Source organism: Drosophila elegans, unplaced genomic scaffold (genome assembly GCF_018152505.1).
Source record: "Drosophila elegans isolate 14027-0461.03 unplaced genomic scaffold, ASM1815250v1 contig_208, whole genome shotgun sequence".
In the NCBI taxonomy this organism is placed as follows: domain Eukaryota; kingdom Metazoa; phylum Arthropoda; class Insecta; order Diptera; family Drosophilidae; genus Drosophila; species Drosophila elegans.
The window spans coordinates 12,380,468-12,408,442 of NW_024545578.1; the positions used below are offsets into that span (position 1 = coordinate 12,380,468).

Sequence of the window (27,975 nt, forward strand, 5' to 3'; positions counted from 1 at the left end):
AATGGTTGAATCCCACATTTGCCAACGATAATACCGACTATTGTTTACAATAATCAAGTCAATGATAAATACTAACATTAGTTTACTGTGAGTTTGTTTGAACAGTTTTGTTGTACAACTATTTTCGGTTAAGCAAACAATGGAGGAGAAAATCTATTGTAATTGTATTTGTTTATCTTTTCAACACTATTTTATATTTATGGCAATTCAAGTTGGTTTTTATGACTTCATTAGCATTCATTGAATTCAATTATTACTATTGGATGCACAATTGAGTTAATGTTCGTCTATGCTTAAAAAACGTTTAGCTTAATGTAAATTAAAATGTACACGGTTAATTAAGCTTCATTAAGATTATTATTATGATTCTTTATGCAAATTTTCCATTTTTCATTTACCATTTTTTTACAATCACATTGCAATTTAATTCGATTTATAGATTTTTTCATTGAATACTTTGTAGGTTTTATTTCCAATGGAATTTTTTTTGGAATTATTAGTGTAATTTTTTTTGTTCATTTTCAGCGACTTGTTGCAAACTTCCTCATCAATTAAAAAATATTTAATTCTTCTTTCTTCAAAGTTTTAACTTGAACATTAAGATTAAATCTTTGGCTTATTTCAGTATATTTTTTTTAACTGCTCCACAACCAGCTACACAAACTTATTCTAACTTTTCAACTTTAAAATGTATTTAAGCTTAATGTAAATTTTGAAATTATGCACACTCATTAACACGAAAAACTTATATAAATACTTATCCGATTAGATTGCCAATGCGAAAACGGCAAAGACATGATATTTTAGTCATTAGTCATTCTTCCTCAATGGTAAATCAATTTTTTTTAATATTTTTGAATTATTAATCAATCATTTGTGCTTTAGACTTTAATAAATTTTTGTATTGAAATTTAACGTCTGTTCTGTTACTCCTTGAAATGATTTTATATAAACTTGAATAAGTTTTAAAGCATATTTTATATATTGAAAAAAATTGCTACCCTTTTTTAATCATAGAAAAACTATTTAAAAACATTTGAAAGTTCATTTTTCAATTGATAAAGGTAGTTTTATTAAAACAAATATAAAACAAATTAATTTTTTAAATAAAGTAAATTAATAAAAAAGAAAATTTATTTAACTAGATTGCAGATGCTATTTTGTCAGGCCAACTTTCTGTGTTATAAAATCACATTTAATTTTTTACTTTTTCTGTAATTATCCGGTTGCTGAGATTCCTTTTACAAATTGTGTTATATTTTCCCGTTTCCGCATAGCTCTGCCCTAATGGTATAAAATATCAATATCATTTTAGTGAATGCTTAGCCTACAGCAAGCACTCTGACTGCCTTCTTAGCCCACAATCCATGACCATTTCCAGCTCCACTTCTCTCCGGAGATCTCACCTCCGGGCGATGAACACCACCGTTTCCAGGGGCATCGAGGGAGCCCGGTCTTATAAGTCCGTGTGGAGCACGGGGGGCTTACAGTTGTTGGTCTCGGCGTTGACCACCAGCACGGTGGCCGGATTTCCCACCTGGATCTCCGCGGGCTGAATTTGTTGCATCGCCGGCTGGATACAGGTCACCGCATCCGTGCCCGCCGTTGTCGTTGTCGTGGTGGTTGCCGTGGCCATCGGGGCATTGTTGTTTCTGGCCGCCGCCAAGGCCTTCTTCTTGGCCAATGCCCCACGTTGGGCGCCACCTTTTCCGCCGCCCCCGAGGAGTCGCTCCGATTGCCTGCCCTTGCCGAACTTGGGAAAGAAACTGTTCTCCAGCTGCAGCTGGGCATTCACATCCTTCCGCGCCGCACATGTGCAGGCCTTCATGAAGCTCTTCTTGAAGTTGTCGCTGAGGAAGGCGTACAGAATGGGGTTCATGGCCGAGTTCGAGTAGCTGAGGCATCCGCAGGCCAGGAAGACGGCCAGCTCCAGACGAGAGGCACACCGCTGCGGGGCCGAGCTGATCAGAGCCACCTAAAAATTAACACAATAAAAATACATTTAATTTATCACCGCTCTTCGTTTTAACACATGTTTAAAAGAGAACAGGCAAGGAAAATCCCTTGTGAATCAAATATTTTATTATAAATTCTAATCAACTACAATTAGTTACCTGAGAAATCCAGTGGGGCAGCCAGCAAAATATGTACGCACTTATTACCTGTGGAATGAAATAAAATATAATTAATAACCAAATATAGTTAAGGGCTACAAACAAAAAAATTTACAAAAAAATATTTTAAAATCCATAAATCCATATTTAAAACGTCATAGCTTTAATGTTTTTTTAAAGAATATTTCATAGACGATGTTAGGATTAGGTTACTAATTTTATAGAAATGCATTACCGTGAGCACCAGTTTGGTGACCTTCCGGTGCGATCGCTTCTTCTCCTTGGACTTGTGCTTGGGTCCCACGGTGTGCAGCTTGCGGATCACCAGGCAGTAGAAGACCAGGATGAAGGTCAGCGGAGTGGCGAAGCCCAGGACGAGGGAGTAGAGTATGAAGGTGGAGTCGGTGTGCGAGTTCTGGGTGTCGGGCCACTCGATGTTGCAGGACACTTTGCCGTTGCTGGATTGGACAGTGCTGGCGAAGAGGATGACGGGCAGCATCAGCAGCACGGAGGTCATCCAGGCGAAGGCCGAAACCAGTTTGGACACAAAGGGCGTGCGGTAGCGGGGCGAGGATATGGGATGGCATACAGCTATATAGCGATCCGCCGACATGATCAGCAGGAAGATCGATGAAGTGAACGAGGTGATCGAGGTGCTCACCATGTAGGCCTTGCACATGTAGTTGCCGAAGGACCAGTTGCCCACCTGCATGGTGTACAGCAGGAAGGGTATTCCAATCAGGAAGCACTCGTCGGCGATGGCCAGGTTCAGGATGTATATGTTGGTCACCGTTTGCATTTTGGAGAAACGCATCACCACATAGATGACCAGTGTGTTGCCGAACAGACCGATTATGCATACCAGGGCGTACAGGATCATCGTGATAAGCTTCAGGATGAAGTTGTAGCTGTACGAGCAGTCTGGCCCCTCATCGTCGTACTCCAAATAGTGGCTGCCATTGTCCTGCGGCAACCGCTGTTTGTGGTTCAGGTGGGGACGCGCGTTGGGCGCCATTATTGTGCCATTCAGACTGCCATTCACGGGCCTGTAGTTGTAGTTGTAGTCATCCGCCGCCATCGGTGGATACGATGAGGCCGATTCCGATTCCACGGACTCCAGTTGCTGGACAGTGGTTCCATTTGGCGCCACTGTCAGCTGCTCTGTGGGCGTTATTAAGCTCGTTAGTGTCAGCGCTGTCAGCACAAATAACAGTATGCCAGAATGGACACTGTCGTTGGTCGCGATGTTGCTGCTGCTCCTGCGGTTTGGTGTCGAGTGTCCCTTCACATTGGCTTTCCTGGCCACCACTCCTCCCCCGAGCCACCACCTTCCTCCCATTTTCGATTCGGTTGCGTTTCTGTAAATGCCTGCTAATTTGCTGTTTGCGGCCGGCTGCCTATTTGACATTGCCTGCTAAACCAGCTAAATGGCAAATATTTTGATATGCTTTCCATGCTTTATGTCTGTGACGTCACATGCTGCATGTTGCGGTCTCTGCAAAAAAGAGTGAAAAGCATGCGCGAAACGTGAGATTGATTAGTTACGGGCAAAGGGTTTCAGCATCAGCATTATTAATTGTTATGGTTCACTAGAGAAAAATTTTCATTATTTTATTTTCAAAGTCAAAATATAGTTTTTAAACTCTTATTTTAAGACACAAAACACATTTTAAAGTTGAGCTTTTTGGAGTAACAGCCAGATATAGTTTTCCCAAATTAGAAGATTTAAATTAATTAAAACTTGCAATTATTAAAGATTTTTTAAGTCATTGAGCCTTTTTTAAGCATCATTCGAACCTCCTAAAAGTATTAAATAAAACATAGTTATATTTATATTACCAAAAACAAAGATTTTTATATACGGTTTTTGTAAATTACATTGTTAATCTTTTAAATTGCTAAACATAATTTATAATTACATAAGAAAAAACAATATGTGTAAGTTTTTCAAACTAAAAAAATTAAATGCTTTTTTCAAGAGTACTTTTTTTCCATTTGATTATTTTCTCAGTGTAAATTCATGTAGGTCTGCAGCTTGCTGTAACAAGCGCGTATTATTTACTGACAATATTGAGAGCATGCCATCAGCATTTCATGAATCTAACCTAGCCTGCCTTGCCACGCCCCCACAACCACACCGCCCCCGGGTCCTTTGCTCCTGCATCATCGTGTGAACATCTTGCTGCAGACAATGCAATCAACTATATGAAATTCTGCTCGTTTGCTTGTTTGCCTTCTTCGCGCTGAGCGGCGTGCGAAAAAAAATGATTCGCTATCTGGGGAGTGAAAAATGAAAGGAGAAGGAAAAATAGCCAGGAAAAACCAGCGCGAAGGAAAGCAACACAACTGAAATACATGACAGCAATGCCAACAACTATAAGCAATTAACTTTTCCACATCGACGGACCAAAGGAGAGAATTTATTCTTTGTGCCAGAACCAGAAAAATAATTAAATAGAATTCGAAATGAGTTAAAAGTTTGATGGGACCAAGACCGCAATATTCGGTAATGTCTGAAAAGTTTAAGCAGCAGTCAGTCAAAAAATAGTTTTGCAACTGCAATTCTCTGCTTGAGTGATGATAAGTCTTGACAGGTATATAAGCCATAAGAATGTTCTTAAATATAAACTATAAGCCCATTTCAATATTGTGTTTCTTAATAATATACCAACACAGTTCGCTAATTTGTAAATTAATTAGTAACTTTTGTAAAACATTTTACATTTGAGTTGCCTTTGGAAACTTGGGATCCTAATTAATAAGCAATTTGTTTTGAGCTTTCTTAGGAGCCCCGGGCTAAGTTAAAAATGAATAAACATAAGCGCTGGAGTAGAACGTCGTCCATATGGTGTGGTACATGAAAACTTTGAGCCCGAGGAAAGCCACAAAACATATACACTGAGCGGCTACATAAAGGTCGAGGTCGCAAACTTGTCGGTCAGTAGCCAAGTCACAACTTTTACAGACATTGGCCAATAAGAAGCGAAACGAAGTTTATCGTTGGCCAAAAAACCGACAGAACAACAAAAAGCCAAGGGCCAGTGAAAGGAAAAAGCCTCAGGGGGCAGAATTCCGCCCAACATCGAACGCCAAGCCCATGGCAGATAGAATTTTCCTGATTAATTAATTGGCGTAATCCTAGCTGGATAAACTGCGTGAATCGCCACGGAATTTATGAGCGCAACTCTTCCCGGAATTAAGTGGGTCAACAGCAGCTGGGCCTAACGACTTAGCGACCAGATGGGTTAAAGCTTAACCCCCTGCATTAGGCCCCACAATTAGCTTCGATGCAGTTGCTTTGATGAGCCACATCATAATTGCCTCACTGGAAGAAAGTGTGTCTTATTTCCTGTATCGTTTATGGCACCATACTTAACTTTTATATATTAATAAAAGGCAAATTAAATTAGTGGCAATTAAATAAGACAGAATGTGGTATTGTTCGACCTTAATCAATGTAATAATTTATAATTAAATTCTATTACAGTTTAATGACCACTTAAATTTACATTATCCCCAATTGAGAAGTGCCATAAAATATGTAAGGCCACCTAAAAATCTATATTACTATAGCGAAACAATGCATGAAATTTAAATTATAATCGAATGACATTTTAAAAATATTCGATTTTGCGGCTGCATGTTTTTTGACACATTTTAAAGTGAAATTTGAAGACTTGATAGCAATGCATTTATGGAAACACCTTAATCTTAATAAAATAAATCCAATTAAAGTCAGTGACAATCAAAATAAAACAGAAATTTTGACATTAATCTATGCAGTAATTTAAAATTATTAAACAATGTAGTAATTTAAAATTTAATTTTATTACAGCAAAAGGACCTTAAGATATTAGTCAAATTTAAAATATCAATTGGATTTGAATACTCTTTTATTTTGAGTGTGCACTGTTTTAGACACAATTTAATTAAAGTGTACTTTAACACATACCATGATGGCAGACTAATTTCTGTACCTCCTCACTTTGATTAGCCAGATACATATCCCGATAATTATGCCTTGGTCAAATGAGAAGTGAAGCTTTTCTGCAACATGCGACAATGTCCGTAGCTTTCAGGTCCTTTTCGCTCGCCATTCAGCTTCTGGACGGGACAAACAAGGCAACCAATCAATTGCTAAACATGTTGCCATTGACGATGATGGCACCACGCTTAACAAAGTCCAAACCCCTCAACCCACCACGTTTTGCCACACCCGCACACAAAGGCCATAAAACGCTTGACTACCGATTGATCTGGCCAGTGAAGCGGAAGATATGTGTTTTTGGCTATTCCCTGGCCAGGCCAAAATGGAAGGTTGCGTTATGGCGAAGTGACTGATGAAACAATAATTGGCAGCAGGGGCCACTGTTCTTGTGTGTGGTCCTAATGAGGCAATACCACATGGTCGTCCTTGGTATATGCCGTGCAACGGTAATGCGTTAGGGAAAATAGCTTAAAGGTTCTGATCGATTGATCGATTACAAGCATTAAGCCGAGAACATTATGAGCTTAAATTATGGCTACTCAATATTAACAAAGCATTTTTAAAATCTCTAACGTAACTCAAGATACCTAATATGATGTATATTTCTGAATACAATGAGTCGAAGGATTGAAATAAAATTTAAAGCTTTAACACTTGCTAGTTTACCTTTCCAGTTTATTTTATTTTTTTGGGCAGTTCTTAGACAGTCTTGGGTCATTCAAAAATTTAAATTTAATAGCTTTTATTTAAACGCTTCCAAGACCAATCGAAACACTTAACCATAAATGTTAAACTTGGGTTAATCTCACTGCAGGATCTAGTCAATTTACATTCTTATTCAAATTTGATGCTGCTCAGCTCAGCCAAACTTTGTTAAATTTAAGGAAAACTGAATTGAAGGACCATACAAAATTACTGTTTTCACGTGAAAAATATCTTTTGTTTTCAACGCCTTTGTTTCACCTGAGCACGGCGGGCAAACTTTTACCTGTTATCTTTCTCACTCATTGGCCAAAGTCATTGTCATGCATAGAGTTTCCCTCCCGATCCGCTGCTCAGCTGTGTTCAAGTCGTCTCTGGCATAAATTTTCACTTGCTTAGCGAAGTGCATGGAGAAATTCCACTCCAGGAGCCATTTGCCCCTCAAGCTTTTTAACTTTTCGCTCTGTTGGTTTGTTTTTCCGAGCTTCAACGCCTAATTTCATGAGACTGTGCCGGAAAATCGACACACGCTCTTTTGATTTCCGAGTGGGGAAGCCATTTGCTTAATTAAAAATTACGTTCGATCTGTTGTGCAACTCATGAACCGCAAATAAACGCCAAATCGGCTTATGTCAACCAAGTTAATTGCTAAATACACAAAAATGGCTCACCTTTTCCCACCCATCATCCCGGGTGAATTGGGATGCCTTTCAGATCATATATCCATTTGCAAATGGGTGAATTAGGCGGATTGGCCGACTAGTGTTTGATGAGCTTCTATCTGGATTGAATTTCACGGTTCAATGCGATTAAGTGCATCCAATCAAGGACCGGAATCAGATTCGAAATGTTTTTATGAATGGAGCTTATTCGTTATCAGCTTAATTACCTTTTTTTGCTAACTGAGACCCGATTTCATCTGGATAGGCCAATCCAACTTTTGATGTTTTCATTAGTGTGATTAGTTTTAACTGTGGGTAAATGAAGTGGTTCGTGCTGGCTCCAATGAATATAGATCTCAGTTCGACTCAACTGCATATTAGTCATATCAAAATAATTGTTTTCCACCTTGATGGGTTGATTGTAATGCAAGCCAAATTATTTTATTATATTGTAGAAATCCTATGTCAAACCTTAGTTTTTAAACTCAGCTCTTAGTAATGGCTTACTCTATAAAAAAGTAAGGTTTTAATTTTTTTATATTTTGACTATATTCCACAGAATTACTAGAGTTAAGCAACTCATATGGCCATTAGGTAAAGTAAATAATTTTTAAGTTAATTGTTTTAAGTAACATTTAATTTCTAGAGCATAGGATTACTTGTATTCTTTAATAAGTTGTTTTTTGATTGCTAACATGTCATAACATTGTTTGACACTTCAACCTTTCTGTTGTCCCACAGTTATCCATTATTGGCTCATTTTCCCACTCTTAGCTCGGAATAAATGATTTGCGCGTAGGTCAGGCCCGTAGAAATGTGTTGCCATAATTTATGTATTTACACTTTATTCCCTGGTTCAACTTGATTCCGGCTAAAGTGTCCGTACTATATGTGCTCATCCGTGCGGTGGCATAATGCACACGTTCTCACCTGGATTCTGGATTCCGGATTCCGGGTGCTACGTCATTGTCGTTTGGCCGGGTCATGATTTATAAATAATTAAATATTTATTTTCGCACATCGTAAATGACGTTGGCAGCCATCGATGAGGCTTGGGTGTCTGTGGGGGGCGAGTGTGCTTTGCTTTCGGCATTTGGCCCCAACCATATGCTCATTAATATTAATAAGGCGATGGAAGCGAGCAGCAGATGGCCCCGGACCCTTTCCCCCTGAATTTCCCCAAACATTTTCCCCACATTTCCCACCTCAACAGGTGTCGTGGCACACGTGTCGCCATCGCCTGACGACCTTGCCCTTGTGGGCCCCCAATCAAGTCAAGTGCCATCGACTCGGCCGCAGAAAGTTTCAGTTATAAACGCGGCCTCAGGGCGGGCCGTTTTCGTTTAGGCCAGAAAAGCAAATCTCGGCTCGAATCCAATTTCCATTATCCAATTTAACGCCGACATGCGCGCATAAATAAGCCTCAGTGGATATGGATAGAACGGGACCGCCAGGAATAGAGATCCAGAACCCTCGGCGGGATGATGAAGATCTAGGGCCATTCCGCGCAGAGCTTTGTTATGCAAATCTCAGCGGAAAATAAAATAAAGTCTAGTTTAATATCACTCTACTATTTGGCCAAACCACATAAATTTTGTAGGCATTTCCTGGTTTTTGTGCATTAGATATTTATGTCACTTTACTTTAAGGAAGTCAATATTAAAATATACTAGTAACTTATTAATAAACCAAAATTCAAGATTCCATTCTCGAATTAAAATTCGTATTTAAATTTATCTTTAAGATGGCCTTGAAAATGAATAATGTGTTCCCTTTCGAACGAAATTTGTTCAAGGAATCAAAAATATATTCAAAATGAGGCCAAGAACATTTTTTATGTGTCATTGAAGATAAAAAAAGTCCTTTTTCACGATATTCTTATGCAGCTTTAACTGAGTTTAAGTAAAAGATACAAGCAATTTAGGCCTGTCCCAAAGTGGGATATTGAAATATATAATTTATTGCTTATATTTGAACAGCGAAACAATGAAAAACAAAGACAAAAGCGAGCATTTACCAGTTTCATGAATTTTTCACCGAAACAAAAATAAAGTAAACGAAAACAAAGGAAAATGCTGTAGTATAATAAAACGCCTTCATGAAAGACACTTTGTAAGCTGTTTGAGGGGACCACGCCCCCCTTTCCATGCAATTTGTGCGCCAATCACAGGTGTGAGTGCGTATCTGTGTGGGTGTGAATATGTGTGTGTTTCCACAATAAATGAAACTTTAATAAAATATTATTACAAGTTTGTATTACCAAATTCTATACCCTAATTTATCGGTTTAATAGTATATTTGATACACTATAATTGACTATATTATCCTAAAACAAAAGTTTTTATCTGATATTTAAATTATAAACAAAATTGTTGGCAACCGAATTCACAGAATTTTAAAATTATTTAGGCCAAGACAAATTTTATATACCAGAAAACGTTTAATATTCTTGGTGTTTGTCATTTGATATAATAAGTAATACTTTTACCCAACTTATGTTTAAATTAAGATTTAAATTTAAAGAAAAATCAAGAAATGTTTTTAAGTACAAATGTTTATTTTGCTTGTATTTTATTTTGCATTTTGCTTAAACTGTTCCATGTGATCCTTGCTACCCCTTAGTTTAACAACTTGCCACAAAAGGCCAACAATTTTGAGTTCAGCGCTTAAAAGTCGATTTTAGTCTTTTTGTCCGTTTAAAAATTTTGCTTTATACTGTTTTTCCTGAGGTGAGCGAACAATTTTCGTTATCTCAATAACTCGATTTATGCTTCTCGGCTCATCGCAAAAAAAAAAACAACACAGTTCGCCGATTATGAAGATTGGGCTGGAGGAACAAACTCGACCTTTTGAGTCTATGAATTTTCACGCAAAATATAAAAATGAAAGAAAACGAGCCACGCGCGCTTTCAGCAACATTTAATGTTAGCGTCAACGATGTGTCACGCCCACAGCGCCCCATTTTCGTATATCCACTAAAGGTTCCTTCCCCGCTTTCCCAGCGCATAGCATTTAGACAATAAATTAATTTCAGGCATGAGGAGCGGGGCATGCCGAAACCAACAACAGCAAAATCAACTCAAATCAGTGTCTAGACGAGGTTGAAAACTATGGTTGGAGGAAAATGGAAGGAAGACGAAAATTCAGTGAGCAGGGAAAACCTCCAGAAAGGCGCGTGCTGAATTTAAAGACATCTCTGGGAGCGGGACTGCTTAGTGGGTGCCCTCATCCAGTCCCGGGGCTTATTTGCTTGTGGATTTTTCTGTTTTGATTTTCATATTCATCCTTGTAATGCCTTACAGCTCGTGCGTGAGGGGAATTATGTCACGGTATCGTTCTGCCCACAAAAAAAGGCCAAGAAAAATAACTAAAAGATAAGTGATTTTGAATTTGTGTAAGCAAACGTAACGCAAACATAAACGAAAACTGATTGAGAGTATGCAATATTAAACAATAATAAACAACAAGCGATTTTCATTCTTAAAGAGTCAGAGATACGAAATTTCCATGGAAATGATTGCTTGAATCGTACCACAAACGTATTATTTTACAGTCAGCATAAAAAAGGTATAACGATTTTCTGTTGAGCGAAAGTAAAACATGAAATAAGAACATGACTTGGAGAAACGAGTGATACTCTTCAACTTTTGGGAATCAAGTTTGTAAGTAAATAAAATAAAATATTTATTCCGAAATAAATACTTAGAAATAATCCTCAAAATATTAATTTGACATTTTTGGTTCATCATTTAAAATAATATTTATTTTGAGCCATAACTAAAAAGTTCAGGAAAAAAACATAAATAATTTCGACATTTTCCTTTTTTCATTTTATATATAATATAAATATAATTATATAATAATTGATTATAATTACAAAATTAAATTTTTGTTTCTTATATTTTCAGGGCTTACTATTTGGGAAACTACTTTAAGAAAGTGTATCATAAAACTTATATTTCACACAGAAAGGCAGCGAAATGTGGAGAAAGAGATGCAAATGTGTGGAATGACTGAACAATAAAGTGGAAAATATGTACGCTAGGAATGCTCGCAAAATGCCGATGGAATGTGACAAAGTTGCGAGTCGTTCACACAACTCAACTCCACTCCCACTCGCCATTCAATCCCATCCATTATCTTCGATCTCATCATAGGCCTTCGGCTTGTAATAAAAATATGTACAGCAAAGGATTGTTTGACATAAATTTATGAACTTTTCTCTTTTTTCCACGAAGGAAAACAGGGAACAGGACGTGATGGTGCGATAAACGGACAGTGTCCAAATAAATCGTATCGGTACAGAACATATAAACAACCCAAAATGGAGGTCAACATCGTAAAAAAAACAGCGTAACAGAAGCAAAACATGATGTGGAATAAAAATATGGAAACGATGGGGGAAGGGGTACAAACTATAACCCAATATGCAGATCATTGAAATTGTTCAACAGTAGCACACAAACCCACGAAAATTATGACTTTTCGAACATGACAGAGCCTAAGTAAGTTGACATAAAATTTATGACCACCGAATAACGGCCCGAATGTTGGCTAAGTGAAACATGAGGCCATAAAAATGATGACTGCGCCTCTAAATATTCCAAATGAATATAGGAAATTCCGGCCGAGAAAAGTCCGTGTCCATAAATTGTTCTGGCCAACAACGAGGCAATAAAACACGCTAAATGGTTTCGCTCTTGATGGGACTATTATAGTACCAACTCAAAAGTGTCATTTGCAATAAAACATTTTTTTAGACTGTAAGAAAATATAAGTATTGAGATCCCTTAAGATATGTTCCTATAGTTTGGCGTTTTAACTTTTGTTTGTTGCATATGCTTCGTTTCAACCCATTTGATTTAAGAAGATGTGATGACTACACAAACTATTCCATATTGTACAGCACTTTGAGAATAATTAATCCCAGTAAATCATGTTATGCAATCGATAGTTTTCCGAAGCATCCTATTCTTTTTACGTAACAAAGCCTCTTCTGGTTGTCAGGCAGCAGAAGCGAGGAAAACAAGGCAATCCAACTTTCATCAGCAATTTCTCAATGTTTTTCTGCCTTGGAAGTTTTTCCTATTTTTGTCATTCAAGCTCAAAGTTTTCAATTAGTCACCCGACTGCACAATTAAATTTTTCCGCCAGTGCCATCCCACACAGATTGTCGCCGTGTGTTGGCTTCGATGTCGTGCTTTCTCAAAGGACTCCTCTGAACGGCCACCTATGGAATATGGAAGGAAGTAGCGCCGACAACTTGCAGACATTTATCTTCGAGCTCCTCCGGAGAAGAGGAAAACGTAAAGGAAAAACCCGAGTCAGAAGTATTTTCCCTCGAGACCTACTTGTCGTAACTCACTGGGAGCGCAAGTTTTGCCATCGATAAATTTTCCTGCGCCTGAACACTTGTTGCACTTTCAAGTTTTTCATCGGCTACATGGACCATCCATGGGTGGCCTGTTTGGTCGGGTTTCGACATGGTAAAGTGGGAAAACTGCCCACAGGCCGAGTGTCAAAGTAAATCACTTTCGCCGCTGAAAATCGATTACATTTTTCGGCAATTCTATTAGAATTCAATAAATTTATGGGCCAAGAGATAAGAGAATGGTCAATTAACTTGTTTATTATAAAAACAAAATATTGGTAATAATGTTTTTTAAACTTGTAGTAACTCGAACTGGTTTAAGATATTTTTGATATGACATGAAAACAAAAATGTGTTTTAGCTAAAATCAATTTCTCGTGTTATGATTTGATTTCCAACTCATCACTTCAAAAATTAAATTTAATTTCTATAAAACTTATAATTTCGCTTACTTATAGATGACCTTTAACGTTTGCCAACCGAATAACATATTATAAATAAACCATTTTAATCCCTTCGCACTTCACAAAATATTTCGTTGACAGTTTCCATGATTAGGCATAAACATAAAGTTTTCGCCAGTGATTTACTATATAACATGACGTACATATTATGCAAACATTACCCATCTATTTTAAGCCCGGCCGACAGATCCACGCATAACTCAGGACTGCCAACCGAATTGGTCTGTTGTGTGTGCCCGCAATTTGGGCAAACATGTCCATGAAGCCAGGACCGCCTGGTCTGACACGATGATGTGGCAGATGTTGTTGCAAAAAACACTTGGTAAAATGTATCACAACCAAGTAGAGAAAGCCATACAAAAAATCTGCCAAATCATGCCAGTTAAAACAGTAACCTGCTTTCGTTTTCTTGATAAAAAACAAATATGGAAATAAGGCATGTGTTTTACATTTAAAATTTATAATTATTTAATTTTCAAATTAATTTATTTTCCTCAGTGTAATACAAGCTCTACCCTAATTGAAATGAATCAGCTTTTGCCAACATTTTCGAGCTTTAACGGGAGATTTGGATTGTAGAGAATTTAAATCTCCTGACAAACAGAGTTGGATGAGCTCAACGACTCAATTTGGTAATGAAACTACCACAAACATGTAAGGCCGAACACATATGGACTGCCAAACTGCAACTGAACTCGGCTTGATGATCTGACGTATGAGTCCGAATCAGTATTTTGACCACCCACCCATCGCTCCTCATCCAAAAGTGGAGGTAGAAGGACAAGATGGACTCGACTGAATTATGCAATGGACAGTGGAAGCAGTGGCAAAAACCCACTGAATGTGGACCCAGAAAAACAGTAGGAAAAGCCAGTCAAAAAAAAAGGGAGGTCCGTCAAGAGGATATTTTCATTTGCCGCAAGAGAAAAGAGGTTTATTTCAAAGGGGTGTTGTATATATAGTTTCTTCCACACACAAGGGTTTCTGGGATTGCCTCTTACTGTGTAACTGCAAAATGTAATTGAGGTGCTCATCCATTGCTGCTCCTGCTCGTCACTTCACCTGATTGTTGGCAGACACATCATAAAAAAAGTTACTACTCGGTACCCTTGTAAGAAAAGAGAAATGAAGAATGATTTTATCAGTTTGAGCAAACCCCTTTGTTTTTCATAATTGGAGTTAAAACAAATTACTCTATACAGAGTATCAAACAGTCTCATTACATGACACTCAATTGGTGGCTCATTTAAATTATTAAATTGTTAGCCAAAAAAAAACTTTTAACTTCATTTCATCCCACTGGGGCCATTTCGCTTTTCTGTAACCCTTTCTCGTGTCTTCCTTCCCTTTGGGTTAGACTTTTTTAACAGCTTTTGGGACCACCTTTAGCAGAAATTTCAATTAAAAGGAAGGGCCCAAATGATAGCACTTGATAAGTTTCAATGACCCAGAGAGCCCGAAAAAATTATAAATCAAAGGGGAAGCGCTTCGTAAGCCGCAATAGAGATATGGATAGAGGGCAGTTCAAGTGGCATTAAACAACTTAAAAGGTCGTGAAAGGCATTTGAATGGGGCACAGAGTTTCGCCCTATTTTATTTTACTACCAACATTATTTGCTTTTGGCCGGCCTCTTTTCGGTGAAACTTTTCACATTCTGTTGCAGTTTTTGCCTCTCAGTTTTCCCATGGCGCAATTAGTTTTACAAATTTTATTCGATTTCCCCCATTGATGAATTCACTTAGAAATTAATTTGGTTTGCGGCTGCTTTGGTGGGAAACTTTTTCTTTTCCCAAATTGGCTCAATTTTTGAGCTCATTATCTGCTTCTGGTAACCTTTTGAAGTGGAAAGTTTCTCAAGAGTATTTTTTCTTTGGTAAAAGTTGTAATACATTTATAAGAGTTTAAGAAAAGTTCGGATTTCATTCATTGTTCTGTATAGGTTAAAGCCTTAGTTTATTTGCAAGGTAAATCAGATAGTATTGATGTGGCTACTGTTTGCCCATTTGGGTGCTCAACTATTAAATTCAATTTAAATTCAATTAGAATTTCCAACCGAGTTCTACCTGGCATTTGTGGTTGTTTAGATGAGCCAAAAAAGTCTGGTCGCCGACAAAGAAAATGGCAAATTTTATTTTAGAACGAACAACCATACGTGTGCTAATATTATTTATGTGCAATTGATTTAGAATAGCAATAACAACCAATAGACCAACAAAAACAATAATTATAACAGAAGCAATAGTCAAATTTTACTATCAATACAAACGAATATTGTGCTTAGGAAAGAACTCGTGTTTTACCCTGTGATTATAGGGTAATAAGGTATATACGTTTCTTATTTATTACTTTTTATGATACAAATAATTAAGAACTTCCATTATATTTAAAATATTGGGGCGTAATGGGTATGGGTATCTTCTAGTCGAAATATCTAAAATTATTTCTGTTTGTTTTTGTGGAAATTAATGCACAGATATCGCCATTGCGTTAGTGGGGGTCTGTCTGTGTTTGTTGGTCTGCTAGTGATAACAATGTCGATTTAATTACATTTTATTGACTACGCCTCGTGGACAGAGGGCAGGGGCCGCTCCCGCTAACGTCCGCGTCATCATCATAAGCTCTTATCAAATAACAGAAGCACATTATGCCATAATAAATATATATTTACTCATACACAGACACTTTTGGACGAATGTTGTTGCAATTTAATTACGCTTTCATCCTGACCGATTCTGTTCAATTCTGGTGAACTTTATTTGTTTTTCACAAGGATTTATGTTTTTCTGATTGAAGATGAGCAATGTAGTTAGAGGATTAAATAGAATTTTTAACGAATATAATGCAATTTAAAGAAATTTCTTTTTCTAATTTATTTGTTTTTGACATTGGCTCACATACGGAATATTTATATATTAAAACGATATTCCTGAGATGCGATTTTTCATATGAACTACAAAATATTTTAATTTAAAAAAAAAATAAACCGGGACTTGAATTGTTTTTCTATAAAAACGATTGATTTTAACAGTAATACTTTAAACTAGGAAAATACTAACGACACCGGAATAAAATAAAATAATTTGCTTTTGGGCTAAGAAGGTATGCCAAAAGCTAGAGCATTAGAATTTCGACTTATTTAACATGTCGTTGCTATCTAAGCTTCTAAATTTTGTGACTAGGGTTGTTTGCTTCTGTTTGTTAGTGTTGCTGCTATTGTTGGCAATAAGCACGTAATTACTCACACAAGCAAAGCCAAGTGCACGGACACGTAGTTGAACGCAAAAGGACCACAAATACAAACACATTATGTAATTACAGTTAATTATCTGCATTGAGTTTGCGGTCTCCAAAGGCGTTCTCCCTTCCTTTGTCGCACTCAGCAGCACCCTCTCTAGTCGTTTATTAATTTAGCTTTTTTGTCTTGGGGCTGCATTGTTGAAGCAGAGCAGAAATAGCCCAAATCTTAATCTTTTCCCTGCTGAGTATGGCTCACTGTGAAATATTTGGCAGTCTGCCCCCAGAAGTATGCTGCATTTCACTATGACAACCTCTGCAGCGAAACTTTCACTTGCAGTTGCGCTATCGGCAGTACGAATTCAGAATGCCAGCTGCTTCTATGGGTGCAGCTCATGTGGGGGAGATTCCCGTCCTCCGGGCTCTTTGACAAATTTGGCGAACCATTTTGCTGGCACATAAAGCCCCGACATGCCAATACTACTTTGTATATTGCCAGCCACATAAGTAATGCATATGACACAGTGCCTTTATTTAACTTAAACCGCATTTGCACAGGCAAAAGTTTAAATAAAATAGGACCATGTTATAATATATATAATATAATATAATATAATATAATATAATATAATATAATATAATATAATATAATATAATGAATTCATATTAATCAATTTGTCTACTTCTTCTGAATTTTGTTTTTTTACAGCTTATTGACTTAAACTTGATTAAATTTTAATTTTCAAACTGAACATTCCTTTTAAAGTGGACTGTATGTAAGGGACTTTTATGACATTTATATGCGTCTTGGCCAATTCTACTTCCTTTTCTTCCGCCTCATTCCTTCTTCGTCACAAATATTAAGGCATGCGGAACAAAAGCGAGAAAGCTTCTTGGCCTGGTCTTTAAGGCTATGCTTTTCCATATTGTTCGGCCTGACTGCTAAGGAGATGCTCTTTAATATTATATGTGCCTTGGCATATTTAACAAGATTTTTTTCTAAGCACACGAGCTCATCGTAGGATGAAAACATAATCTATTTAATTGTTTATTTATGAAATGTACGATTTTTTTGCTTGGTTTTAATAACCTTAAACGTGTTCTTTGTAATTTATTTCATAGGTCAGGACACGCTTTCTGTTGCTAGTTAATTTACATTAGTGTAGAGTTGTTCAAATCTAAGGAAGATTTTAAAAATCTTAAATAATTTTAGTTTAATTAAGACCATTTCCTATTTCTATTGAAAATATTACCACTTATGTTTAATGAGTTTTAATTAACGGTGCCCTAAAAAGTATGCTAATGAGTAAAATTAAAATGTGGCCCAAACATCAACACAATTGGTTTCGGTTTCTGTATTATCATTACCATAAATTTTAAATGTTATTTGTATAATAGTTATACAAAAACAGACAATTCCTAAATTTATTTTGCCCATAGGAAGAGGGCCCAAATGCGAATACAAAATATGTTTACAACACAATTACGAGAACAAACAAGTTGACACCCACGCAAACAAAACAATTCAACAATTCTGCCGCATTTCAAAGCATTTCAGGAGGCAAATAAAAAATCCTTGAGGTTAAAACACAATCACACACAACCAGAGCAGATGGAAAGGTTTCTATCCTTCAGCTCGGCGCGACTCGACTCGACTCGACTCAACTCAACTCAACTCAACTCATAAGCCATATAAATTTCCGGCTGTCGTCCTTTACCGCTTCGCATAAATTTGACACTTTTTGTTTTATTCTTGTTGTTGATTTTCTTTTTATTTTTTTTCGTATTTGGTATTTTGTATTCTTGTATTATGGCTTAGGGGAACCGTTGCTTGTGTTTATGCACCGAACGATAGCAGTTCCATGGAGTTCATTTTAAGGGAGATTAATGGTACGATATGACACAAATAATATTTACCTTGACAATATTGCGTTTTTATGGTAGTTTTCTTCTTTTTTTTTTTGAGTGATTTGTTAAATTATTTCCTGGTTAGAGCTCACTTTTTTTTTGATGTGCCGTTCGTGGAATTTTGTTCTTTAATATTCTCTATTGTTTAAAATTTGTCCTAATCGTTTGATTATTATTTATATTTAAACATTGTTTTTCTTTTTCTTAAGATTTTTTAAAACGGTTTGCTTGACTTGCCAATTCCTATTTCACTTAACACCAACATCGACAAAGTATTAGACAAACTCTTCAGTCCGTTTCGCGTTTGACTCCTAGTTTTCCCATTTTTTTTTGGAGGAGCAAGGTCTATTGAACACGTTTGCAGCGCTTTGTTGACAGGCAACGACTGAAGCCGCCCAAGAAATTCAGTGTCTAACATCAAATACGATGATGATGATGGCCCATTGAGTGGCTAAAAGGCAGCAACCGAACAGCTGTTCGTCCGAAGTTGAGTTCGTTATATATATCTGTCTTTTCCTCGGATACCGAAATGTTAACAGAATCCGAAATAAATTCCAGTGGGCTGTTAACACTTAACATCGCCATGCGGGTGGTCTCTTGGCCAACAGCTTACCTGTTTGCTTGGCCCTGTTAGCGAACAGTGCCCCAAATATGTTCGTATACCTAAAAGTAGGCGCCCCACCGCGTTTATTTCTTGGCCAAGGTGTTTATAATATTTAATATTAGTTTTTATGTTAATGGTTTTTTAATGCCCGCAACTTAAAACGTTTCATGTTTATCGTTCTTTGTTTTTATTTTTTTTTCATTTTGTGCTGCCCGCTTTTATGTCTGCTGCGCATTTGTTTATAAACAAATTGGGCGCGTCGGGTTGGGGGCGTAAAACGAAAATAAATAAAAACGGTGGCCAGGCAATAACAATTCAAACCAATTATCGGTAATAAGTCAGCCGTCGATTTATGAAAGTGTCAATGCAATATTTTTAGCTGTGTTCGAGTTCTGTGACGTCAGCGCTTTGAAATGCTCGCCCATGCATTTGTTTTCAAAATAAATAATTAGCCATAAGCCAGTTGGCTGCGTCTTTGTTTTCGCCTGTTTGCAAGAGGATGGAAATGGGTTGCCTTGATACCAGAAATTTAATTTCAAGATTTATTCGCTTCAATATACCAGAAAGTTCTAAGCATTGTTTATCTATACAATTAAAGTAATGTAAGTTTCTTTTATTTTATTTATGCAGACATTTATAATGCAAAAAGGTTAAAAAAATGTATTAACTACTAATACAAAATTCAAATTAAGTTCTCATTTTCAATTCAAAATTATTAATTTATACATAAAAACATACCAAATTAAAACTTTATTAAGCTTAGATAACCCAAATAATTGTGATAAACTTAAAAGTATGCAGAACGATTTAATCAAGTATTCAAGGCAACACTACAACTTTTTAAAAAATTTATTTTGAATAAAAATCTTACCTAAACTACAATAATATATTAAGAGCAAGCCAAAAACATTGAGAACCAAGGTTTTTAAGTTTCGAAACTGATGATACCCTTTAAATGAGCTTAAATACACTAAAATACAGAGCTTGTACTCCATCTCTGTTGTTTTACTCTTTGTGCATGAATAATCAATCATCCGCAATTCTTTCAACGAAGTTTACCCATTAATCCCGCTAATGTTATCAATTAACCATTGCGGTCATTTTGTTTGTCTTTATTTATTATTCCTTTTAAAATGGCATACCCAGTTTATTAACGCTGTTAATTTTTAAAGCCACTTTGGCTTTGGCTCCTCCCATAAATTCCCGATTTGTACACGTTTTAAATGTTTTAACTGCAGAACACGGCGATTGCTGCAGCACCGGAAACTGCATTAAAAAATGAAGGAAAGCGGGTATAAAATGGAGAATGCCGAGGAATGCTGTTGACTGACTCGGATTGAATTGCTGCGTCTGTCGTTTTTCCCTTTGACTTAGCAGATCTGGTGGAATTTGATACCTTGTAAATGTTTAAAACCTTGCTTAGTTTGATAAAAATAATAATTTAAATTTTTAATTGGCAAACATGAAAAGCAACGTTAAACAGTGTTATTTATATTTTAAAAGTTTGTGTTACCATTCAATAACACGTTCGATAACTGATTTTCTCAATTTATATTAAAAACTTAAAGGTTAAAAAAAATTTAAATTAATTTTTTTTGTATGAAATTAAAAATGTATTTTAATTTGCTTTCGTTCCAATCGACACTAAATTCCAGGGTACCGCCACGTAGTTTCTGGTTACCTGTTTGTTTTTCATTTTATTTACATTATTTACAGCATAATAAACCGTGAGCTGTAAATGCTGTGCACGCTGTTTGTCTACGGTAGGCGAGCAAGGATCTCCACAGGACATGCAATCTGCCATCCCTCCCCCTTCTGCCGCCCTGCCACGCCCACCTCCGCACTTAACGCCTCCTTGCAGCTGTTGAGTCTGTTTGGTGGCGAGTGCTCGGGCATCTCTTAATAAAAAGCAAATTAGCTGGGGCACATTAAATTGATGTGGCAGAAAGAGTTGGGGCAGAAGGATCTGCCCCTAAACCCAGAAGCAAATTAATATTTCCCTCTCACTTCAGCCAGTGGGCTGTCTCCGCCATTTGGCGTCAATTTAATGCCAGGCCATAAAATTTGAAAGGCTAAAAAAATTTCTCAGATCTGGCAAGGATTGTTCATATGAGCATGAAAATGCTGTCATAAATGGTGGCTTGTCCTTTCTCCTCGTTCCTTTTTTCATGACGCTCATCTTTTTTTTACAGCCATTAGAGCTGGACACTAAAAACTTTTAATGTTGGTCAGCTGCTGAGGAGTGAACCGACAATTATGGGACCGGATAATGGTATCCCAAAGACCATTTAAGGACTATATTTGTAAGCTGGCTTAAGGAAAATGGAGACCGTGGAAAATCAGCCATAGGATTTAACTTTCGAAAATTCATAAAAAAAATTGCAAGCCTATGTAACACTGCTAACTACATTAATCAAATTGTTTAAATAAAAAACTCTTTAAAAAATCTGTAAATTATATGAGAATAATTAAACCCCTTGCATAATATTTGCACTTTCAAAGTTGACTTGAAGTGCAGTACTTCTTCCTTCCTGTAATTTATGTGTCAAATATAAATGTTCCCTCAGCACCTCGGATTTTCTCCTTCCCTTGGAATGTTTCCTTTGTTAATGTTCCACGGTTCATTAATTCATTTTAAATTACATGCACGAGCCGAATGCAAATTACAGGCGGCGTATGCCGTTGCTTTCAGAACCCCCCTTTTAAATTCACCCTTTCTTTCCACTCATCGTAAGCTTTTGCAAATTCAGCAATTTAAATGTGTTTTAAATAAGTTCCGCCTCTTTATAAGGTACATTTTGGCGACAAAAGCGGGCGTCAATTATTGCCACGCAGATTTGGACCATAGGGCATGGGTGAATGCATTAACTATGCAAATTTGCAACCTTATTAAATAAATTTTAATTTATTATTTCCCTGGCAACGCAAACAAAAAGTCAACAGCAAGTACAACATGATAATTAACATTTAATTAGCGGGTGTAATCAGCATAAAATGGGTTAAGCAAATGTTTAATGTCACATAATTGATTAATAAATTGAGTTTTCCGGGAAATTGCTTTAACTTTTTCTTGCACGGAAAATTTTATTCTCTATTCATTGAATTCATTCATTAATTCTGCGTGGTTTAGAATAAACTAACTTTCGTAAATTATTGTTCAGGTTTTGTTTTATTTAAAATACTGCTCTTAACGACGCAAAGTGAATTTTAAATTTTCTTAAGGCATAGCGTTTATATTATTGTAACTAGTAATTTAATTTTTAGCAAAACCGCACATTTAGTTCGCGCCCTTCAAGTATTTCGCTGGAGGTTATTTTTGGCTGTCTTGCTTTACGATCATAAAATCTGTAAAGGAAATCACGTAATAGATTTGCATTTTCATGGCACTTGAGCTAACCCAAACAAGCATCACGTGTGGAAAAAATGAGGTCAAACTACTGCCTAGATTTATATGTAGAATAAGTCATCGGAAGAAAATCTAGATCATTTTTATATATACGTTATTACATTTAACTTTTTGAATACTATTAAACTAAATCAGGATGTTAAGTGTCTAAATACGTAGTAAAAATTAATAAAATTTTAACTTTGCAACTTTTAAGCTTACTTTAACCTTCCAACATTTTCGACGGGTTTTATAAAAGTACAAAATAATAATTTGAGAATTTTTCAAAAATGATAATTATTAGAATAATAAAATCATTAGGTATTTCTAATGGCTTATTTTGGACAAGAAGAACTTAGCTAAACAAACACGAAAACTCAACCAAACGCAGGGCTCAAAACCACCCGATTCCCAGTTTATACCAATGCAATGACCCATATTTAAAGGGCAGTGGGCTAAACACACTTTAAACTTGGTAGAAAGGGGACTCGTCGAAAAGCGCGTCGATGTACAATTAACCCAATTGCGAAGTGTTGTCAACATGCCGCAAGTCAACTCAACTCGAGCATTCGCTGCGTATACGTAATGTGGATTGTGCTACCAACACTTCTACAGCCTGTCTGGCCTGCGAGTGTGTGGGTGCCGGTTGGACTGGTGTGTTTGCTCGTGTGTGGCATGTAATTGAGTGTGTGCGTGCTACATTTCCTGGTATTGTTCAGCAATTTCCGTTAGCACGGTTGATGTTTGGATTTCTTTTTGCCTTTTTACAGGACCAAAGAGTAGGATAAACTAACGATGTTCTCCTACATTTCCCATGCTATAAAAAAGAACACGATAGCCAACATATATGGAAAATATTCTGTTAAACCACTAAGCAAAGGTATTTAAATAAACATTTTTCGATAAGTTATTAAAATTATGCTGGATTAAATAAAATGTTTAATTTAATGTTTAAACGCAACTATGTTTAAAATTAAATTACAAAAATCTAGTATTATTTATTATCTAAAGGAGCTTTTAGAAGCTTCAGTTCACACTTGAGAAACTGCAAAAACTCTGAGAGATGCGAGTGCTGCGACCTCAGCTTCAATTTGAAAATGCCACACTCTAGATGTTGTTGACATTTGGGCGCCGCTTGCTTGTTGGGTTGCTGGGCTGAAATTCCAAAGATTGGCACAGCACCTGCCACGTTACCCGGGTCAACATGGCGTATGCAAAATTTTCCGATTTGCCTTCCACCATTATGGCAGTGCACGTGCCTGGGTCACCAGCTTTTGGCTCATAGCACCCTAAAAATTGACGTGACCAAAGGGTCCGGAAAAAAATCAAGCCACTTGATTTTAGATAATTTCATTACCATTGCTCCCACTCATCACATATTTATAAGTGACTGATAATTAATTCTTAATGTCCTTAATGGCCTTAAAGAGCACAATGGGTCTCAGAGGACATCTTCACGAGTCATTGAAAGCCAACTTTTTGATGTCAAAGAATTACAAACTTTTGTAACTCGATTCTGTTGGCACTTTATTTTACTTTGATTCTTTGGATGAACTAAGAGCTCCTCGTGAGCTACGTTGCACAGCTAGTAGTTATGAAATTGTTTTATAAACTTTAGTTTTTAGAGCACCGCAGATTAAATAATCAACCATTAAATGTTTTAAAAAACTATTAAGTTGATAAGAGCGAAACGTGAAAGATTAAAGAATAATGTTATGATAAAAAGATTATTCAGTTGCAACTTCGTGATTTAAAGTTATATTGATGTAAAAATTTTTTAGAACTGTTGTTGAAACAATAAATTTTAAGTATTTTGTAAGAGAAATACGGAATATTGATTTTTCTATTTAGTTTTGTACCTTCAATACTTTTAAAATGGTAATGGAAGCTTGCATTTAGTAAAAACACCCTATATTTTAAAGTCTGCTTAACTAAGCAATAAAATAAACGATTATATAAACCCAAAAAACTGTACTTAAGCATTCGCATCAATAAAATCCCCACGTGGCTGACTGCATCCATTATTCAGTCTATGATTACTTAAATGGATTGTTCCTTTGCCACATAATCATCGTTGTGTGCACCACATTCTTCCGGCATATTTCATTCGTGTCAATATTTCCCCATTTCTCTGCCCCTTTTCCCAACGAGTCCCTTGTGTGGAATTCCATTGAGCATTGACACATGGACCTTGGTTGCCATAATTCCGGGACCGAGTGCACTTTCTCCTAATGGCTTCAACTGCGTTTCCCCAGATGATAAATGGTCTAGTCGGTTTCTTAGATGCTTCTCTAGCTGCTCTCAGGGCTTGCCTTTCTGCAATTTTATGTATGTATTCATTCCAAAAACAGTAACCAATATAATTCTCAAGAAAGGCGGAAATGCATTGACCTGTTTCCACCTCTCGAAAAAAATTTAAAACTTGTTTGAATTTACTTTTACATCCATCGCTCTGTCGACCGCCTAATTTCAATCGCCCAACGCCGACCATCATTTAATTTATATGCTTGGCCGACTCCTTTTGACGTGGCAACGTGGCGTGAACAAAAAATACGGCGAATTCCCATTGACTCCGGGGGGAAAAAAACCACGCAACCGCAGGTTTTTCCCACCCATACTGCCAACATCCCCCCACATGCCAGAAATTTGTTTACCCGACCTTGTTCGTTCACAAAACTTTTTGTACCCTATTTTATTTTGTCGAAGAATATATGAATCGTTTATTTTAGAACTCATTAACCATAATTTTGTGAATATTAGGGACATAAAGGAAAAATATTTGGAAGTGCAATTAACATTTTTGGATTTTTGTTGTATCCTGACATAACATATATATCATTTATTTATCAAAGTATTTCTGTAAAAAAAAAAAAAATAATAAAAATGTTCTAAATAAATATAAAATTAACTTGAATCCAAATATCTTTTTTAAGTTTTTTAAATATATATGTTTAGGGTATATTTTCGTCAGACTGTTAAACTATATCGACGCTCCTTAAGGGTTTTCAATTTTATTTTTTGGCCGGCTCTCGAATTTGTATTTGTTAAATTGAAAAGCGTTGCGCTGGCGACCGCTGAAAAGGCAAAACAGCAATTCAACTCCTCTCCAAAAGTCCCTCCCCATTTGCTCTCCAAATCGCCGACCACCCATCAACTAAAAAACTCTCAAAGTAATTGATGCAAACGCAGCTGAAGGGCTGCCGTTGCCCAAAAAAATGTACCATATTGGTTTTTGTGTAGTATTTACTCCCGATTTCGAAATCAATTGATCATTGCTGCGGTGTCGATAAGTCGTCAAATAGGCATGCCAAAAAATAAGTTTAGATAGTCTTGTTGGGTTCAGCCAACTGGTCTTAAATTTAGTATCCACCACCTTAGAATCTTTGGCAATACCTAAGTTGAACTTCGATTTCGTTTCTATGATACAAATCGGTTGACGGGGACAGAAAATAAATGGCCAAAAGTGGACATAGCCACAAAGAAACACTGTTAAGAAGGAGCTGGCGTTTATGCGATCTAATAATATCGCAAAATTTATACAAGTTTTTAAAAGTATTATAAGTTTTATTAGTATTAGAGAAAGTAAATATTAAAAATAAAAAATTACTATGACGTACATGTATTATTCAATACCAATGTACAAGTGTGGAAAACACTTAAGTTGGACTATACGATGTACTTCTCATGTTTTACTTCCGTCAAAAAGTTGTTGGACAAAATAGTAATGATGTTGAATTATTCTATAATCACCATATTTTTAAAGGACTAGCTCTGATTTAATTTTTCATATTATATGTATAATTTTTGATGTATTGATCATCAATTTTACTTCCGTACAATCATTACAGCTCTCCCCTTCCCACTTTCTCCGACATCTGTGTGGTGTGTGCATGTGTGGGTGTGCCTAAAAGTGAGTGCGTGTCTGTGTGGGTGTGACCATTGTGCGCGTGCCACAATTTTAAGTTCAAGTGTAAATAAAGCCATGGCAAAAGGCGAACGTGAGCGAACAACAAAATTGCAATTACCCCCCTTAAAAGAAGAAGAGTATTCTCCTCTATCTCTTTTGCTCCCCTCCATCCATCTCTTTCGTACGCCTCTTGCCGTCTCTTTCTTAAGAGTTGCCCCGAATCGCATCGAATTTTTATGGTCGCACTTAAGTGCAAATAATGCCAAGGTAAAACAAAAGAAATGATAGACAGAGAGGCAAGCACAAAGTAAGATAGAGAAGGGAATAAAACTGAAGTGGAGAGTGGGCAAGTACTTAGAAAGAGACGGAAGAAGTGCCAGAGCAATTGGCACCATTTCATTGCATTTATTGGCCACTTGTCAAACAGAAACTTTATTAAAGCAATTCAGATCATTTTTCACAATTGGTCTTCTGCATATTCATCGCTCTTATTAAATTCCTGTTACACATTTTTGTTACAAGCTAATGTAAAAAAAGTAAAAAAAAAAAAAAGTGAGAATGTTGTTAAGTGTTGTTGTTAATATATAATTTAAAATCGTAGTTTGCTCAAAATTAAGAACTACTGAAAATTTAAACAACATATTAATGCTAAAAAAAATATTTCCTTTTCACTTAATTAGCATATACCAGTAAACAAAAATAACAATATTTAAATGATTGCTACCCACATATTTGATATCGAGTAAGTGTGCATAGCATATTAACATGCTGCAAATAATGATTGTAAATCCATTGCCCATGCTTGTATTCTGCTCCAAATTAAAAATTAATAAACAAAGTTTAATAGCTGCAGGGCTTATTTTTAGTTTGTTTGTTTAACGTGTGGCATGTGGAATTTGTTTTCCATTTACTTAGCACAACACCTATTTTGATCCATTTTTGATATATCCTAAAATAAGTAACATAATGCGTGGGTGTATAGAAAATCAAGTGCTTCTTTAAAATTATTAATACCTTTTAAAACAGCAATAAAGCATAACAAATGATTTAATTATTCAAATTAATTATTTGCTTGAAAAATAAAACAAATAATAGAAATATATAAATCTGTTTTGTTTGAAGCGTTTCTCTTGCTGCAAATACTGTAGCTTAATCTTTCTTATTACTCATTAAGATTATTAATTGTAACTATTATTTAAAGCAGACTTTGCATCGATCAAGCTCAGACTAATTTGCCAGACTTAAGGGCCATCGGTTATTTTCGGACTCCCCTGCCATAAAACAGCTTAGAATAATTAATTTGTAGCTTTGGAAGTCAACTAATTTGTGTCGCAGGCTAAATGCTTTCAACTTTTTTTCTTTTTCTAAAAATGTCTTGACACCACATGCTCACAATATGAATTACAGGGAGCTGAGCCGAAATTGATCTCCCACCAAAAATATTCATGTAAGCGAGAACTCATCAATCATCATCATTGGGATGGCAATGTGTAAAAGTGTTGCTTACTTCTCGTAAATGGCTGACTGACACTTCTTTGGCGCTTTTCTCACCTGGTAAGTTCCTCTTTACGCCTGAGCCACCTGTCACTCAGGGCATTCCCCTGATCTTTGACCAGGCGTGCGTGGTATACGAGT

General features: G+C 36.4%; 1 protein-coding gene across 1 annotated transcript; it reads right to left on the reverse strand.

Moving 5' to 3' along the window:
* Positions 1 to 1,090: 1,090 nt before the first annotated feature.
* LOC108135635 (galanin receptor type 3) lies at positions 1,091 to 27,973 on the reverse strand. The gene is made up of 4 exons (XM_041708221.1): positions 27,892 to 27,973; positions 2,350 to 3,609; positions 2,115 to 2,162; positions 1,091 to 1,975 (listed from the first exon to the last, which is right to left on the reverse strand). The coding sequence occupies exons 2-4, from the start codon at positions 3,520 to 3,522 to the stop codon at positions 1,457 to 1,459; spliced, it is 1,740 nt and encodes a 579-aa protein (XP_041564155.1). The 5' UTR covers positions 3,523 to 3,609; positions 27,892 to 27,973; the 3' UTR covers positions 1,091 to 1,456.
* Between the last annotated feature and the right edge of the window lie 2 nt (positions 27,974 to 27,975).